Consider the following 17,082-nt stretch of genomic DNA (forward strand, 5'->3'; position numbering starts at 1 on the left):
TAATATACAAATTGTATGTATATTTCTGTCTCATTCTTTCCCCTGGCTTCATCCTATACATTTTTGTATTTGTGTCTCTTACCTGTCGTTTTTTCGTTGCATCCGGTTTGAAATCACAACGATTCTAAAGAAGTTTCACTTCAAAAAAATCATTTAACTTCCAGTGATGTTGCAACTTGTAGTTTATTAAGCACTACCACCAGTCACGCAAACGCGTTGTTCCTTATTTTAAACTGCTCTATGATAGTATTGTCTTTTGTTAACATAGCTTTTACACATTTAAAGAAAACACTTTTTTATCATGACCACGCACGCTGTAAAGCACGCGAAGCGTCGGAAAAATTATAATTATAAAAAATAATTATAAGTTTATAATAAAACATAGCTTCAATTCGATAAAAAAGTGTTTTCTTTGCTCTAGGATTCCCTGATTATTTTTTGTTGAAAATTCTAAATAACTCTCTTGTTAACACAATTATGATACTTTATACATATCTTCTGGACGAATAGTTTGCCTCTTACATTTCCAATTAATATAATTTTGGTGTGTTCTGGAAATCAAAAACCAAAAATTCTGATTTGTTATAAAATTTTAATTTATTCCATGTAATGTGGAGCATGGTGTAATGGTTGCTACAAATAATCCGTAAAGCCTCTAAAACAAAACACTAGGCGTTTAAAAGGTGTGGCAGAGTCCACTGCCAGTTTACGTCGCGTCGTCCGTTCTGCGTCCTTGATTTGAAACGTGTCTGAAAATGTAGATTTAGAGATTTTTTTTTTAACTTTACAAATGTTTCCTATATGCATAAATGATTATAAATTATTTTCAAAATACATAATTTTAGTTTAATAAATTTAGTCACTCCGTGTGGTACTTGTAAGACCCGTTCAGGGCATGTGCCCCCGTACCGCCCTGCTAATACAAGGCGGTACGGGGGCGGTCATATAGCCCTTGATGGGGGCTGCAGCGCGCGTGGAGACGCGGTCTCTATGCGCAGCCGATGGGGAGGATTTAGTCACTGTTTTGTTTCACTCGGATTATGTTGATTAAAACCTTTTTGTTAGTTATACTTGTTAATAGTTACGTCCTCAATTTTATCATTTTGTAGTGAGTGTTTTGTGCGTTTGGTGAACTTGTAAGGCAAGGTATCAGTAGGTTATCAGTTTAATCTCTCTTATTGTTACCCAAACTAATACAATTTCACCATAAACTTACGACTGAAAATTGTGTGCCTTTCTTCTTGGTAAGGATACATCGAAACGAGGTATGTACTTAGGACCTATTTTTTTAGAATAAAATTATGTATCGACCTCCACCGAACCGTTATTTGTGGTGCATAATTTTTTGGTAGCAGAGCGTGATTTCATTTTGGTAATTGTTTTTTCGCCTGAAGGGCAGGACGGAAGCACAGTCAGCGAAGTGTGAATCACAAATGAGCACTTTGTAAGGCACTGTTTGCCTCCCACCACCACCGGAACCAGCCCATTGAAGTACTTCTGAACCAATTCGACTTAGCACACTACAAGATAGTACTGAACCAATTCCTAAAAGGCAACGCACTTGCGAGCACTCTGGCATTGTGGGTCAATGGGCGGCGGTATAACTTAACATCACATAACCCAGAGAGAGAGAGGCCCCCTGTACTATGAAAAGAAAAAGACATTTTCGACTTGCTGTATAGTGCGTAAAAGCATAGTCATACATGAACCAAATCTTGTAAGACACGTCACACATGACGTTGTGAGGATTACTTCCCACTCAGTTCACACTGGTTTCGCGTCGGTTTTCCCCTTAGCAGCCTATAACTCGTTTTCTAAATGTTCATAATCTTGCTTTAACTGACGCAATGCATTTTTACATACATTATTAGCAATAATGTGTATCTAATTGTTTCCTGGTTTTAAACCCAATATTACCCCTTAGGTATATAAAATGTTTTCTTATGTACAGGTGTTATTGTACATCTAGATAAAATTATACCTACATATAACAAAATCTTTTTGTATGTTAATGTAATAAAACATTACTTTTTTAAATATTGTCTAAATTTATAGCTAAATTATGTATGAGTGTTTTTTATTAAGACAATATATCACCCAACTCTGAGCATCAAAAAGGCATGCAATGAGCGAGACAAAAGTACCACACAAATCTTCTTTCCACCACACAAGTCTTTCACACAAATATGATTTTCACCAAAGATGGACGAGAACGTATTTAATTTTCTAAGAAAACGTAATAGGAAAAGCCAATTTTTCGGGATGTACCGACTACGGCGACTGTCGTTTCCAAGTGTACATAACATATTTACACCACAGATACCGGTATATTTAGAGATCACTCATTAACTGGTGCGATGACTTTATTATTTAGTTAAATTCAACGCCCGCGACGAGGCAGACGTGTGTGCGTGTGTATATTTCTTTAATAAATTAAAGAATTAGGTAGTGTCGTGTCGTGGTATTGTGATTAAAATGGAGGATAAAAATCAACAAGACGCGCCGAAATCAAAAGTTGATTTGAACGATGTGGAGATGGTTTTCGGTACACCAACGTCTCCCAAATCAGCTCGACCTGATATTATCATTGAAAATGAAAAGAGCCATAATAAAAATACAGTAAGTTTATAATTAGTTAGCTGTTAACTGCGACTCGCCAAAGTTCATTGATCAACAGATTGATAAACCAAATAAGCTGACATAGTAATACTGTATTACTTATAAATTAATGTATGTGAAAAGGAGCATATCATTTCCTGTTTGTTAAATTAAAAAAAAATAGTTTATGTTTTTTTCTGTATACTCACGATGTATAGACCAGTGATTATTCCACGTATAGAATTAAAATATCATAGATATAGTTGAAATACAGGCTAAAGGTTCAGTGTCTTACCATTATGATGCTCTCATTTGGAAGAAATTTAAATGTATTTTATTTAAATGTAAGGTTAACTTTATCATTGCCGATTACATACATACAAACAAATGCCGGTCGTATTGTAACGACTCTCACAGCGATATCAGGAGCATAGCAACTACAGAAACGAAATCATTTTATACGTTCAAAAAATCGGCTTCTCAATGCATAATAATCCATGAATAAAGGACAATAATTAATAGATATCCTACAAAATGTAAGATTTTTATAAAGTTTGTTATCTTGTCTTGTCTATTTCTAAAAAACCTTTACTATCTCTATGCTCTATCTATCACTTAATAATAGTAGTGCTATCAACATTTCTACGTTAATATGATATTTATAAATCAGTACGTCTGTATCAACGGTTTCTTAGTTAGGAGGATCGATTGCAGATCATTAGGTCTTAGGTTCAAATCAAGAGCGAAGGCGAGGTTATTATGTATCACCAATATTTATCACATGAAACATCTTTTATTATTTTACATATATATATGCAATTGTTGTAAGAAGTTTGCGTACCTCAAGTGTGGACGTAAATATCACGAAACATTTCGTGTTAATTGGTGTCAGACAAATCGGTCCCATTGCGCAAAAAAAATGAATACAGTGCATCTATCTAAATCTAGACTTATCACTATAACATGGCTCGTGTGGATAAATATTAAATATGAGCAAAAAATGCACTAGTTTTCATACAAATGAACAAGGTTAGGGAAGGTCGTGAGAAAAATATAAAGATATCTCACATTGTCTCTTTGGACCAATTGCAGAGAGAGCCTTGATAATTATATTATAGTAGTAAAATATGACTTGATACAATCTATAAATCAATTATTAATTAAAGTACATAACACTACAATATCGATGCGAACACGAAAACAATTCAATTGCTAATAAGTAGAAAGAAAGTTGAATAACTCACGAGAAATCAAAGAGAAAAACTGAATTAATGAATACCTTGTTCATTGAATGGAATTAATTGTGCACTTTTCGTTTCAACGTGAAAAGTTTTAAAGCATTGTATGGCTGCGTTAAGATAGGATCATAAATCGTGGAACTATACGGTTACGCGAGTTCCAGAGATCATGAGATATTTTAGTTCATATAAATAAATATAACTCGATGTTATGAGTGCTTTTCTGCCATCATGTTTTGCTAGTCGCAAAGCATAATAACATCCATATCCATTCTGGGCCCCATTTGTCACCTTAGTGCTTAAAAGAATTTACATGAAAATACCGTCTTAATATAAATGCTTTTGAACGGGAATGCGATATATATATAGAGAAGTTCACAGTATAAAAAAACACTAATATACATCTAGTTAAACTGTTAGTTAAATAAATTTAATTTACATTGCTTTTTTCTGACTTCATTTGAGTGAAGATATTGGTATATCGTGCGTAAAAAATAGGTTAGTCATAAAAAAAACGTTAAAAGTAAAGCTAATAATTGCGTTTTACTTTGCAATTATTCTAAGTTATGACAGCTTAAAACGTGATTATAAAATTTAAGTATCGACATGTGTAAAAGAAAAAGTCTATAACAGTGGTAATATTGAAGGAAGTAATATTGAAAGTACAGAATAGTAATATAACACATCATATAATTTGTATATATTATTATATGTATAGGAGAGGAAAAGACGACAACAATATATGGCGCGGTCATTGCTCTTCTGAACAAATTCCTAATGTCTTTTACTATCTTTGCTTTTTGTTAATTTCTTTCTTCTCTACATATCTGCCGAAAAACTGCTCAAATATCTATTAGAAGACAGAAAAACAAATTTATTTAAGCTTTTTAACTTCTAATTATGAAGAAAGAAAGATCCATATGAAGCTGATTAATGTTCTTTTTTTAGTTAGATTTACTTTACCTAAACAAAAGTTTCCCAAGTAACCACTAAAACTACTCGCCATAAATAAATCTTCTGGCTTACATTATACAATCTCTGGGTATTTCTAACTTATTATTATGATAGATGTTTAATTAACCCAGGATGGGTTTTTAAAATAATAATTCGATGAATTTTCATCTAAAAGCGTGAAACTGACGCAACATTTGTCTGCTGGAGGGACAGGAGATTACGGGACTTCACTTTTAATACCATTAAATATTATATAACGTACCTCTATCATGTCAAGATGACGTAATCAAAAGTACTTTTCAGATATGATTCATTTAATCAAAGGCTCTGTTATTTTTTGTGCATTTGCGAACAATCATTGTCCTTCGCCTACACTTTTTAATTTTTTGCGCTTTTTTAATCTTCTCAAGATCTCTTAAGTGTTTAATGCGATAGGTATTTGCAGTTTTGTTGGTAGTTTATTTGAATGTCTTTATTATGTGTTATAAATAGAAAATACACGTCATATAAACTCGAATTGACGCGACGCCAACCTTAATACATTTTTTACGTTTATAAAAGTCGAATGGGTGTATAAAAATTTATGATCAAAAATAGAAATTGACGATTTAAACCACGATAAATAAAAAAGAAGCTCCGTGTCCTATAAACTCACTAAAAGCACCAAGGCTTTAAGTCTACACCACACTTAGATTGTCTTCACGACATTCCCCGGAGTCGACAAGCCCACCAGATTTTTTTAGAAAAAAAAGCTCCTTTTTAGAAAAGGAGAGATTAGATACTCTCCTGCTGCTTAGCTTCTTGGTCACAATTCTGCATGATCTCGTGGTTGATACGCTATTCCTACGTATAAAAAAAATAGGAAATATTGCAAAGATATTTCCTCGCCTGGCCACTTATAAGCCTTAACGGACCCAAATTGAGACTTTAAATTGGATTATTAATCTCGCAATTACTTAGAACCACACGAAATACGATCAATGACCCCTCTGAGTCAATCAACGTGACATTGCAAATGGCCTTCGAACTGTTTACCTTAAAAGCCTCTAGTGAGCTATGATTTTAGGAGCCTTCATTCCGATCTATTATCACATATGTGAATAGCTTCCGTAATTATGTATATTTATATCGTTCACTAGAGAATATACCTCACATTGGTACGTGAATATTTGTATAAACTATTATTATTAATGATTATAGTTATATTATTGCTTTAATAATTATAAATATAAAGATAAATAATGATTCAGATAACTAGTATTTTATAACGATTAGTAAAAAAGGAACAATCACAGTTGGAAATTAGACAAAGGCTCATGAGAAGTGGGTAAAACTCTTAAAAGGCCGGCAGTGCACTCGCGAACCCTCTGGTATTGAGGGTTTCTAGACATTTCACTTAACATCAAATCAGCCTCCTGCCCGTTCACCCTCTCTTATATAAAAAAGGCAGTGAGAATTCTGTGTTACTTTTTTTATGTGCTTTCTCTTTCATCCAACCCAAAACGAGGATAAATTTAATAGAACCCAGCACCACCATTAAACGTGCTCTGTACGTTTAGGATTAGGAATTTAGAATATTAGGTCCATACATGTGAAATTGATGTTTTGTCGTACTGGCCACTATGACATTGAATATTTCTCTCTCTCAAGAATTCTAAATCAATTTTTTCCATATTTTTATAAAATGGAAAACATGAAATATCGCGTTATTTACGAGTACGTGTTCCACCGTGGCACCAGTGCTGCAGAATTGCTCGAAGGACTTATGATGTATATGGCGGCGGTGTATCAAAACAGACTGCTTTCAAATTAGAGGAGCTTCAATTTGTATGTCTAAGACATCTACCGTACTCCCCGGATCTAGCTCCAACAGATTACCATTTTTTTCAAAATTTGGATAACTTCTTGCAAGGTGAAAAATGAACTCTGATGAGGCAGTCGAAACCGCCGTCAAAGATATTATTGATTCCTGTCCGAACGGTTTTTTATTAAAAGGATCAACGATAGTTCATTTACTCATACTTTAAGGATGGTATAAGTGCATACATTGTTTAATTGAACAAATTCTATTTAAAAAAACTTCTTTTTGTTCCTCCCATACTGAACACCAATTTCATATGTACGTGATATATTGTTTTATATTCCTAAACCGTGTCCTCTAGATAAAATGCGTAGTTTCCTTGTCCTATTTTAAATGTATTCCCCGACAATTCAATATTTAATTTTCGCGTGCCAGATATATATTTAGGATGCCTAATAGGTATGACACTAATTACTTTGCCTTGGCCTTGATTTTGTCATAGTAACTCGTAAACGCGTCAGTCGCAGATAGTCATTCATAAGGGTCGGATAGTGTTTTTACGATGGCTCGACGGACGGATTATCGAGTCGTTGAAATGTTTGTAAGTTTTATAAATAAGTTAAAAATTGAAAATAATGACCGGGTGTTTCTAAAAAAACTAAGTAAAGACTCAGTTGTCATAGTGTATAGTGTATTTGATAGTTCTGTGTACTACATCTCTGTGTTAAGTATACTTAAAATAAAACGTAATATTAACGTGATACAAACAAATTTGAGTTGAGTTGAATTCAACCTTTTTGATCGCAAATAACTTCATTGTCTTAAGATTATATACATCATCAAATCCCTTTCTATAATATATTTCCGCAAAAGCAACCAATCAAAAGCTACATTCCATAGTAGTTACCATTGAACGGTTGTTGCCTATAAATAGGAAATAACATTAAAATGATTGTATCTTTAAGACCTCTGACGTTATAAATACGAGTATAGTAAAGTTGGGAGTCATAGTCTGTCGTCATTGATATGTTAATTGTGCGATAATTGAAATAAATAATATTTATTGGGTCATAACTACATAAAAAACAAAATGATGGTTAAAATATATATTTCCCTACTATTCCATATTTTTGCTAAAAAGGAAGGCAGTTTTTTTTGGTGACTTATATATCGCGGCCTGGATGTGGCGTGAAGTTGTTTAATTTTCTATCGGTTTCATTGATATTTTTATATAGATGCTCAGCCAACTGAGACCCGTTATTTTAACTCTCGTCCGATTTCGTATTTGTTCATAAAAATAGGAAGGATGTCAGATTGGTGCACAGCTGCGGCTCAAACGCACGGCCCCAGATGTAAAGTCGCTCAGATAGTAAGTTAACACCGACCCATTATTGTATTTGCTGTTTTAATCACAATGTTGCCTACTCAGGAAATAGCTCCTAGTGATTATAGTAAAACGCAAGAAAAATAAAAATTACCACAATATTGTATAGCGGTTGTAATAAATATCAATTAGAGGAAAAACGCAACATTAACTTTTTATAGCATACTTGCGGTTTTTCCGAAGTTTTCTGATTTAATATAAAACATGTAATGGCTCAACTTGAAAATCATAACAAAGTTGTTGTTTAACAAGACGTTAATTTATACAATTGTCGCTACTTATCATTATAACGAGTATCCTATACTCAAAACAGCCATAAGTGTTGTGTCATAAAATTTGATGCTGACAGCAAAAGATGGAGAAGCTTATTATTATAAGTATCATAAAGCTACCAAAATTCGAGTAATTTCCTTCTGTGAACATGTGTATGTTTTTTCAAAATCCCTAACCAACAAGCACGGAACATAATAAAGTTTCGCAGAGGTTTGGACTATTTCTGCCTTCTTTCAATATACTTTATTGCGATAGTTGCTATATCAGTCTCATAATCTATTAAATAGTGTCAAAAAGTAATAAAACATATTCAGACATACAAGAACCCATCTCAATGCTGGAACTAATGCAAAATGTAGATTCATTTATATATTCCGATTATTAATTGAATACTTATTACATTTAATAGTTTGACATTTTTTCTAACCAGTGCCTGGAGTTTGCTTAAAATATAGTATAGTTTTATGTACCTATCAGAAAATTAAAATTATGTCACTGTACAATCGAAGATCACTAGCCGGTGGTACGTTCTTATACAAATTGTTAAGTGATCAAATGCAAAACAGTAACCTGTTACAGAACATTAACAAAGTCATCCTTTATTTTTTCCCAACAACAACCGTTCCGTCTGAACAAAATAAACACTGATCAATAAAAAAAATACGAGTAAAATCTAAAATTGGAAGTGTATTTTCATTCTATCTAACCGACAATCCCATTATTTAGTACAAATACACAAATAAAATCATATTAATTAATATCTAACTAGATTACACGTTAAATTCGCAATGCAATAACAATTGCGGTAAATTATTTTACTCAAGTAATAACTCAATAACATTTTACGAACAATAACCCAGAATTATGAATCATTGGAAGAAGTCGGGTAAATCCTGTGAATGTGTCATAATAAAAATTAAACCAAGGCCTAATAACTGACCGATGATAACAGGGATTTCTGAGGTTTCGTTTTACATAAGTAAATTATGAGTTCCTGTTAGTGGACTTCGAATTTTGGGTGGGACTTCTAAAATAACTTAATTGTTTTCTAGTACTTATAATTTTAGGTCTCAGGTTTTTCCTTTTTTAATAGAACAGAGAGCAAACGGGTAGGAGACTTACCTGATGGTAAGCCTATGGACACTCAATGCCAGAGGACTTGCGAGTTCGTTGCCGGCCTTTTAACATTATCCATAAGTAAAACTCTAGTATAATAATCCATAATTTTATATTTATCATCAGATTAATCATTATTTATAAAAATATATGCCAAATTGCAATGTAATTATAACATAATTTAATTACCATTTCTTTCAACAGGACAAGAAGCAAGGAACCGAAAATGAAACGGAAGGTTCTCATCAAACACAACCTCTACTTGAACCAGACAAACAACCACAGTCACCACCACTTGCAGGTAGCTTATTAAATATTTCAATATATACATATTGAGTTCTTGAAGCAACATTCTAATAATTCTAGACGGATAAAAGCAGAGACGACCTCAGGTGTCGCGCTTACGAAACACAGCTGTGCTGTACTGAATTTACTTCATATTTTCCCAATTAATTTTTGCTAGTACGGTTAAGGTAAACATCGTAAGGACACAGGCATGTGTCCACACTAAAAATTAACGATGTGGGTCTGGGCTACTTAAATTATCAAAAACCCCAATTAAATCTTTTTGACACATAAAAGGTAGTATCACCACTGGATATTTATTACACAGAATAAAAACTTATCGCATAAAGAGAACAGAGAAAAATACGATGTTAAGTAAAAATCTTGTTTATTGTCCGCAATAAAACGTTAAATTAATATTCTGCCTCCCATTTCTCCCTTTCAAGCCTCTCTCGAATCACCTGGTCAACTATCGGGGTGAGGTACAGTATGTCTTCCTCAAACTTGGTCCACTGATCTTTCGGCAGCAACCTCTTCATTCCCGAATATTGTGCTGCTCTCAGCATCCTAAAGGTCCGTTCATCCAGGACGTCAGGTGACAGGCGTCGCATGGCTTCGATGACGTCATCGTTTTCATACAAACAGTCGTCTCGCATTAAACCATACCTGTTGAACCCAGCCAAGTTGTAACACCACTTTCTCAAGGCCATGTTGTCACTTAATAGAACTTTGGTCAGTCTGAACGCCATTTGTTCATAAAAAATCGCACAATGGAAATTGGTAAAACAATGTGATTTCTGATACGCAAATGTCAATTTGAAATCAGGACCAAAGTTGTCCTTCATAGACACAAATGTTTTTAATAAAAATAATTATGATTAAAAACTCTTTATTGTCGTTAATTAATTATATATTGATAGGAAGAGTTGTAAGAAAAATCTGGGGTACAGGAAAAAGGAATGAAATAATTAAAATATGTACCTAAACGGACGATGTACACGTCATACCAAAACTATGACGGATACATCGTTACGAGATGATTTATCTTGTTATATTTAGATCTTGAACTACACTAAACTAAACACTGACTGCTTGATTAGAGTGAACGACATTTGGCACTCATAGTCTCATAATGAGAACGCCAAGAGGAAACGTAGTCCTTACGTTTACCAAAAAAAAAACTTTTAATTCTAAGTGGGTGGCATTTTTGTATCTGTTTCGTGATCATAGCATTATAATAGGCATGTAGATGATCCTTTGTGCCTGATATTCGAATTTATGGGTCTTCGGCATGCCAGGCATGCCAGTCTACAGGTTGTTTCCTTCACCGTACCTACCAGCGAGTATTAACTACGCACATAGACAAAGGTTCTAACCTAACCCTCATAAACTTAGTGTTAAGAATCGCACGCTGAAGCCATCCAACACTGCATTATCTGTAAAGAAGATTAAATTTTCCTCCACCATTTTTTTTGCACTTGTGATCTATCTAGATTATCTTAATAAAAAATAAGAAAGAAGTCAGAGTAGAGTTATTGCTTTTGGGGTCAGGAATATTAATGTTTGAATTTACAGCATTATCAACATATGTTTTAAGTACGTAGTCGGTCCCAAATATCCGTCATAAATGGAAATAATGATAAAAACAAAAGTACTGATCAGTTTATAATGAGTGATATATCAATTACATGTGATACATTAATATCTGAGAAGTTTTCATAAAACATCTTTACGTCGGCTTTTGTGATATAATAGCGTTTAGAGACATGTTAAATATATTAAACTAGACAGTATCATTATACTGGTATCGCCTAGACTAAATGCTATTTATTTAACTTCAAGGTCCAGAGATAGACGACTTGGATATTCCCCACGCAGACGCAACTCCGTACCCAGGCATTGATGATGGACTTTTGGAACCTGGAGACAAACTGGAACCGCACGAAAAACGTAAATAACTTTTTATTTTGAGTAGACCCGGCAACGATGAACAATTAAATTGATGAATTTCCATTGTGAGTTAATATCGGGTTTTACTACTAACTCATATAATAAGTCTTTATTTGAAACAGACAACCCCTAAAATGTAACTGTATACATATGTACTAAGTATTTAGAAAAGTAACTAAAATGTTTTTTTTTAATTGATACATTTTTGAAAAACATATATTTTGTCGCAATATGGTAAAATAAATAAAATTGTAATATCACTATTAACTATTTAGTTATCAGTAAAAACAGGATGTGGCATATTTATGCGTTCTTGACCGCAAATTCCGATACTTTGACTTGTTTAGAACTAAATTAGTAATTATTTAAGTAATTTAATAATTTTGATATGTTTACGTACTAAAACTGTCTAATAATACTTAAACTTTGGCAAATCTTTACATACATTCGTATAATATATGAAATATATGTCGTTTTTTAGTTATCGCCAGCCCTGATTTATGTTTAGCTACAGAATTGTATAGTAAATAAATAATACATGCTCTAAAAATTACAGACGACAGCGATAGACCTGAGCACGAAGGATCGGACCACTCGACGCGCGAAGACGGCGTCGGTACAGTCGACGGTAAATGGCCTTATCCAGACGCCGACGAGCCTGACTATCCATACGGTGATTGGCATGCACTCACACTAAACACATCCTATAGGCAGAAAAGTCTACTTAACGACTTCGAAAAATTGAAAAATTTCGGAATGAATTCGGGTTAAATTAAAATGAGATTTTCGCGTCAGTTTTCAAAAAATCCAGAAAATTAAATAATCAAGGTGTAATTAAATTCTTCTTATCAATTATTTATATTACAAATTAAATATTTGATGCTTATTTTTAACAATGGATACAGCAATCATGTATATTATTAGGTTTCTCACGTTACGAAAATGTTTTTGAATATACCAAAAGTCATCTGAAAGACAAAATGGTTCACGGATAGTTGGGCAAAGTATACGTTTATATGTTTAATATATTATGGAGTTTATTATAAAACGTCGACTAAACATTACCATAACAACAACAATGTAACAATGTAACGAACGTTTAGTTTGCGTTTTATAAAAAAGCGGTAAGTATGTGCATGTTAAGCGATAGCATTTCTATTAATTGAGGATCCTTATCATATCTCCTTTTCACCTATGCACGATTTTTGGTTGCGTCTAGCTCTGAATTAGATGGAAATATTTATTAATAAATTATATTGTGTATACACCGTAACATACTATGCATGATAGTCACGAGTATTCATTTTTTATTATTCACAAGAAGCATCTTGTTATCTGCATGTTATGATTATAATTTATCTTATTCAGTTTATTTATTGAGGATAATTTTATATTTTATATGCAATTTATAATATGACTATGGGCTATAATATTTTTATTACGTGAGTTTGTCATAGTGTATCATTTTCTTACTAGCTTAATATGTAGTTAATATTTATGTCACTAAACCAAAAACGCGATTAATTTATTTATTAGAGTGGAGAAGTTCAACACAAACGCAGCCCTTATTTGCAAGAGTTTGAATTTCTATATATGTTTTATAAAGCAACTAATATTTTACAAAGGGTCTGATTCATCGTATTGAATTGATAATCATCAAATAGGTGCATTTTAATGAGGAAGTGTGCATAAGTAATCGATTACTTGGCTCTGTTCAATGTGTGCATATCTCATTGTTATTATTTTCATTCAATTAATTCAAGTATAATTAAAACATCGGTAAGTTGAAAATGTTACCGTAGGTTTATATTAAAATATTTTATATCCTCTAAAGGCTACCACTGACGATACGTCCATTTAGTAGACTTCCTTTTGGATGCACTCCAAATGGAAATTTATCGAGATACGGTACCATTCACAATACTTCCATTTCGATGCATGGCGTCACTTCGAAATTTGCAATCGTACGGAACGGAAATAAATAATACTATGGATAACAATACTTTACTGGTGGCAGCAGTTGTGTGTATTTTATTAAAAAGACAAAAAAACCTATTTACACAATTTCTTAAAGTGGTAATCTTTTTTTAACAATATCTAGGTTGGCTTCTGGATCCTTTGTTTTAAACAATTCCAACAAAGCATTCATTGCTGCATTTCTCTTTTCTCTGTTGTGATAATCAGGATGTTTTACTTGCCAAAAACATGGATATGATTTATATTTTTCTATTACTTGCAACACAAAGTCACGCGCGGACAAAGACATAATAAAAAAAAATTATAAAGCTTGACAAGTAAACCATAAACCACCATCGACATCAAAACTTAAACTGAAACTCAAAAACCTCAAAAAAATGGACGCCGTTTCGCCCATTCACGGACAATTCGGACTGCTTCCATATGGCGTGGCGCACGTTTCTGACATTGACGGACGGCCGCGGATGACGTCCGTTTGGCCTGGACGCATGGATTTCAATTCGTTTGGAAATCCAGAGCTGCCTGACGTCCATCCAAATGGAATAATTTTTTACCATTCATGGGACGATTTTGGACGACGACTACTCCATTCGGATTAATGGACGTATCGTCAGTGGTAGCCTTAAGACTGCACGTTTCTAAGGGTCATTTATGGGGCAGGCGTAAAACACCTGAATCATAAAAAAATTAATACAGTTCTAGTAATATATGACGCTGTAATAATATTAGTACGTTTCAAACCATTATTGTATGCACTTGAACACACACAAAAAAATCATCAAAATTGGTCCAGCTATTTCGGACGAGTGTAATTACAAGCACACACACAGGAGGTTTAGATATATAATATAAAGATCAGATATATAAAGATAATATAATCGCTAAAGCACTAATCACTGTCCAATTGCGCCTAGAATACACGCGGAGAAAGAAGGAGAATTTTTACAATACTTTGTATGTAACTTCTTATTGCGCGGTCCCCAAGCAACATTAACGCTAAGGATACTCAGAGAACTACGTCGATATAGATTATAGTAGCCGTTAACTTAAACACTATAGTAATAAAAACAATTGAAATATAAATTAATAAATAATACTCGGACTAAGAGACAAAAGATTCGGTAAACAGGTCAATAGAAAAAAACGTTTCAGAACATAAAGTTATGTGCAATAAGCAGGCATATCACAAATACCTGGATTATACCTTCTATAAATAATAATATTCTGGAATTACGGACAGATGGCGCCAACGGTTTCGGCTACAGGTTCAACGTTGATGATCGGCCCGGCTCCCCTGTGATACCTGGCGTAAGTTTAAAATGCCTTTTAAGTTTATTTTCTCATATATTATATTTATTTTATAAACTTATATGCGTTGATTATTGTATCGCCGCGAATCATTATTGACCCAGGACCTCCAGCTTCTGAACGCTTGTCTTAAATAGGTCAGTCAATGAGCCGTTAATCTCCGTGTGATTCCCAAAATCTAAAGAAAAATAGGTAACTAACCACCAATAGTATCGTTTTAATGAAAAGCGAACTGGACCGTGGCCGTGGTTTACACAATATGTTTAAATTACGAAGGCAAGAAAACACTGCTGTATGTTAATCTCAACCTTCACCTTTTTATCACAGTCTATTCCCGACGTAAACACCTACCAGCAGAAGAAAAACTTGGCTCAAGGTATGATGGACCTGGCACTACTTTCAGCCAACGCGAACCAACTTCGATATGTGCTGGAATCTGCATCTTCGCATCCTTACTACTTCCCTAGTCTCACTTTTATTGCAATGAGCATTGTTTTACAGGTTAGTGCATGAATATTTTATACCAGATACGAATAACCCTTTAATAGAGATGGATGATAAAGAAATACAAAATAAATCCTATATAAACGATAATATTGTTTTAACGAACCAAGCTTCGTAACATAGTTTATCTATTTTTTTGTTGTATTTCTGTTTTTATGTATTTTATTGTATTTCTGTTTCACTGATAAATTTATCGTCTTTATAGGAAATTGGGTGATTAACTTTATGTCGTTTATAAGAATAAACATTCTGTTTTTAGTATTGTCTTTGGTTAAAATAGCTTTTACACATTGAAAGAAAACAATTTTCTAACAAGATTAAAGCTATTTTTATTACTTTAAACTTATAATTTTTTTACATAATTTTAAATTTAAATTGTTTGACGTTTCGCGGGCATTACATTCAGTTACATTAGTTAATGAAAGGAAAAAAAAAGATTCTTCCCAAGAATGGAACGCGAAGCCATTAAAATTAAAAAAAACATCCGAATTTCAATAGAGAAGACGGCCTGAAATGACCAAACACCTGGGATCCAATAATATCCAAATTAAAAATCCCAAGACAAACAATCCGCGTAAATAGAGGACACCATCAGTGAGTCATTTCTGCAAAAAACCGTCATCTTTTAGTCGATACCAACTCCGGGGAAATAATTACCCAACTTTCTCTACAGCTGTGATACTTTTTGGCATTCAACACCTTTTGTCTTTATCACCGTGACCACGCACGCTGTTAAGCACGCGAAACGTCGGAAATTTTTTTTTTTAAATTATGTAAAATAATTATAAGTTTATAATAATACAAATAGCTTTAATCCGTTTAAAAAATTGTTTTCTTTCAATTCTGTTTTTATTTTAATTTATAATCTCATATGTATTAACTTTTTTAGATCGCTGTCGGTGTGGGTCTAATTATGAATAGTAGGTACAACGTGAAGGACGACAAGGATATTTGTAAGGCGGACAAAATTAATAACTTTACGGTACTCGGAGTGTTTCTGATAACAATAGTGAATGTGTTTATAACTTCGTTTAGTGTGGCCACTCCGGCAGTTCCAGTGACTTCTGTGGTGGTAGGTTCAACTGGCAGTGGATAGTACTTGGCTAATTACTTTAATCTTGGTTTCCTATTTGTAATGGGATAAGTTACCTTTAGCTCAAACTTTTCGTTTTGGTTGTATCCAGTATTCCAAACGAATACGTACCTAGTACATATCTGAACCTTAGTAGGCAAACGGACTATGAGCATGATTTATCTTACTAATATTATTCAAATGTACTTTTAGAAGTTCCAAATAAGCAATGGAGTGTTGCTCAAGTTTTTATATTGAATTTTTTACTATTTGACTATACTTAAGTTTAGTTCATGTTAAGGTGCTATTATCATAGTTTGAAAGGACTAGAAATCTCTAGACAATATAATGTAATGACCTACAATCTTATGCTCATTTTTAGTGGTTTAATGTCAAACCCAAGTCACTCGACTGTTTTATATGCATTTACTATAAGAATAAGTTATAAGAATCTCATGTGAAACTTGATCTTATACAAGAAATCTGAAATTTGAATGTTACTTAATTTTAAGATATTTTTATTGAAATATATTTATTTGTATATATTGGTAAACTTGTTTTTATTCCGAAAAACTCTATGTTATCTAAAGATATATATATATATTTTAATTAAACATTATAC

General features: G+C 33.1%; 1 protein-coding gene across 3 annotated transcripts; it reads left to right on the top strand.

Annotated features, from left to right (window-relative positions):
• The first annotated feature begins 2,392 nt into the window (after positions 1 to 2,392).
• Positions 2,393 to 16,984, top strand: LOC123714537 (ninjurin-A-like). 3 transcript variants are annotated; one of them, XM_045668814.1, is made up of 7 exons: positions 2,393 to 2,619; positions 9,569 to 9,665; positions 11,492 to 11,599; positions 12,156 to 12,272; positions 14,817 to 14,884; positions 15,212 to 15,385; positions 16,278 to 16,984. In XM_045668814.1, the coding sequence occupies exons 1-7, from the start codon at positions 2,476 to 2,478 to the stop codon at positions 16,482 to 16,484; spliced, it is 915 nt and encodes a 304-aa protein (XP_045524770.1). In that variant the 5' UTR covers positions 2,393 to 2,475; the 3' UTR covers positions 16,485 to 16,984. The 3 variants fall into 3 exon arrangements, with proteins under 3 accessions (XP_045524770.1, XP_045524771.1, XP_045524772.1); XM_045668815.1 differs by having other exon boundaries at positions 12,156 to 12,227; XM_045668816.1 differs by lacking the exon at positions 2,393 to 2,619 and adding an exon at positions 7,120 to 7,192.
• The last annotated feature ends 98 nt before the right edge of the window (positions 16,985 to 17,082 follow it).

Source organism: Pieris brassicae, chromosome 9 (genome assembly GCF_905147105.1).
Source record: "Pieris brassicae chromosome 9, ilPieBrab1.1, whole genome shotgun sequence".
Classification (NCBI taxonomy): Eukaryota; Metazoa; Arthropoda; class Insecta; order Lepidoptera; family Pieridae; genus Pieris; species Pieris brassicae.

Bases quoted from the DNA above. Each gene is read 5' to 3' on its own strand.
- LOC123714537 (XM_045668814.1), top strand. From the start codon at position 2,476: ATGGAGGATAAAAATCAACAAGACGCGCCGAAATCAAAAGTTGATTTG. The intron at 9,666-11,491 runs GTAGCTTATTAA...TTTAACTTCAAG, and splicing joins ACAGTCACCACCACTTGCAG to GTCCAGAGATAGACGACTTG. The intron at 11,600-12,155 runs GTAAATAACTTT...TAAAAATTACAG, and splicing joins ACTGGAACCGCACGAAAAAC to ACGACAGCGATAGACCTGAG.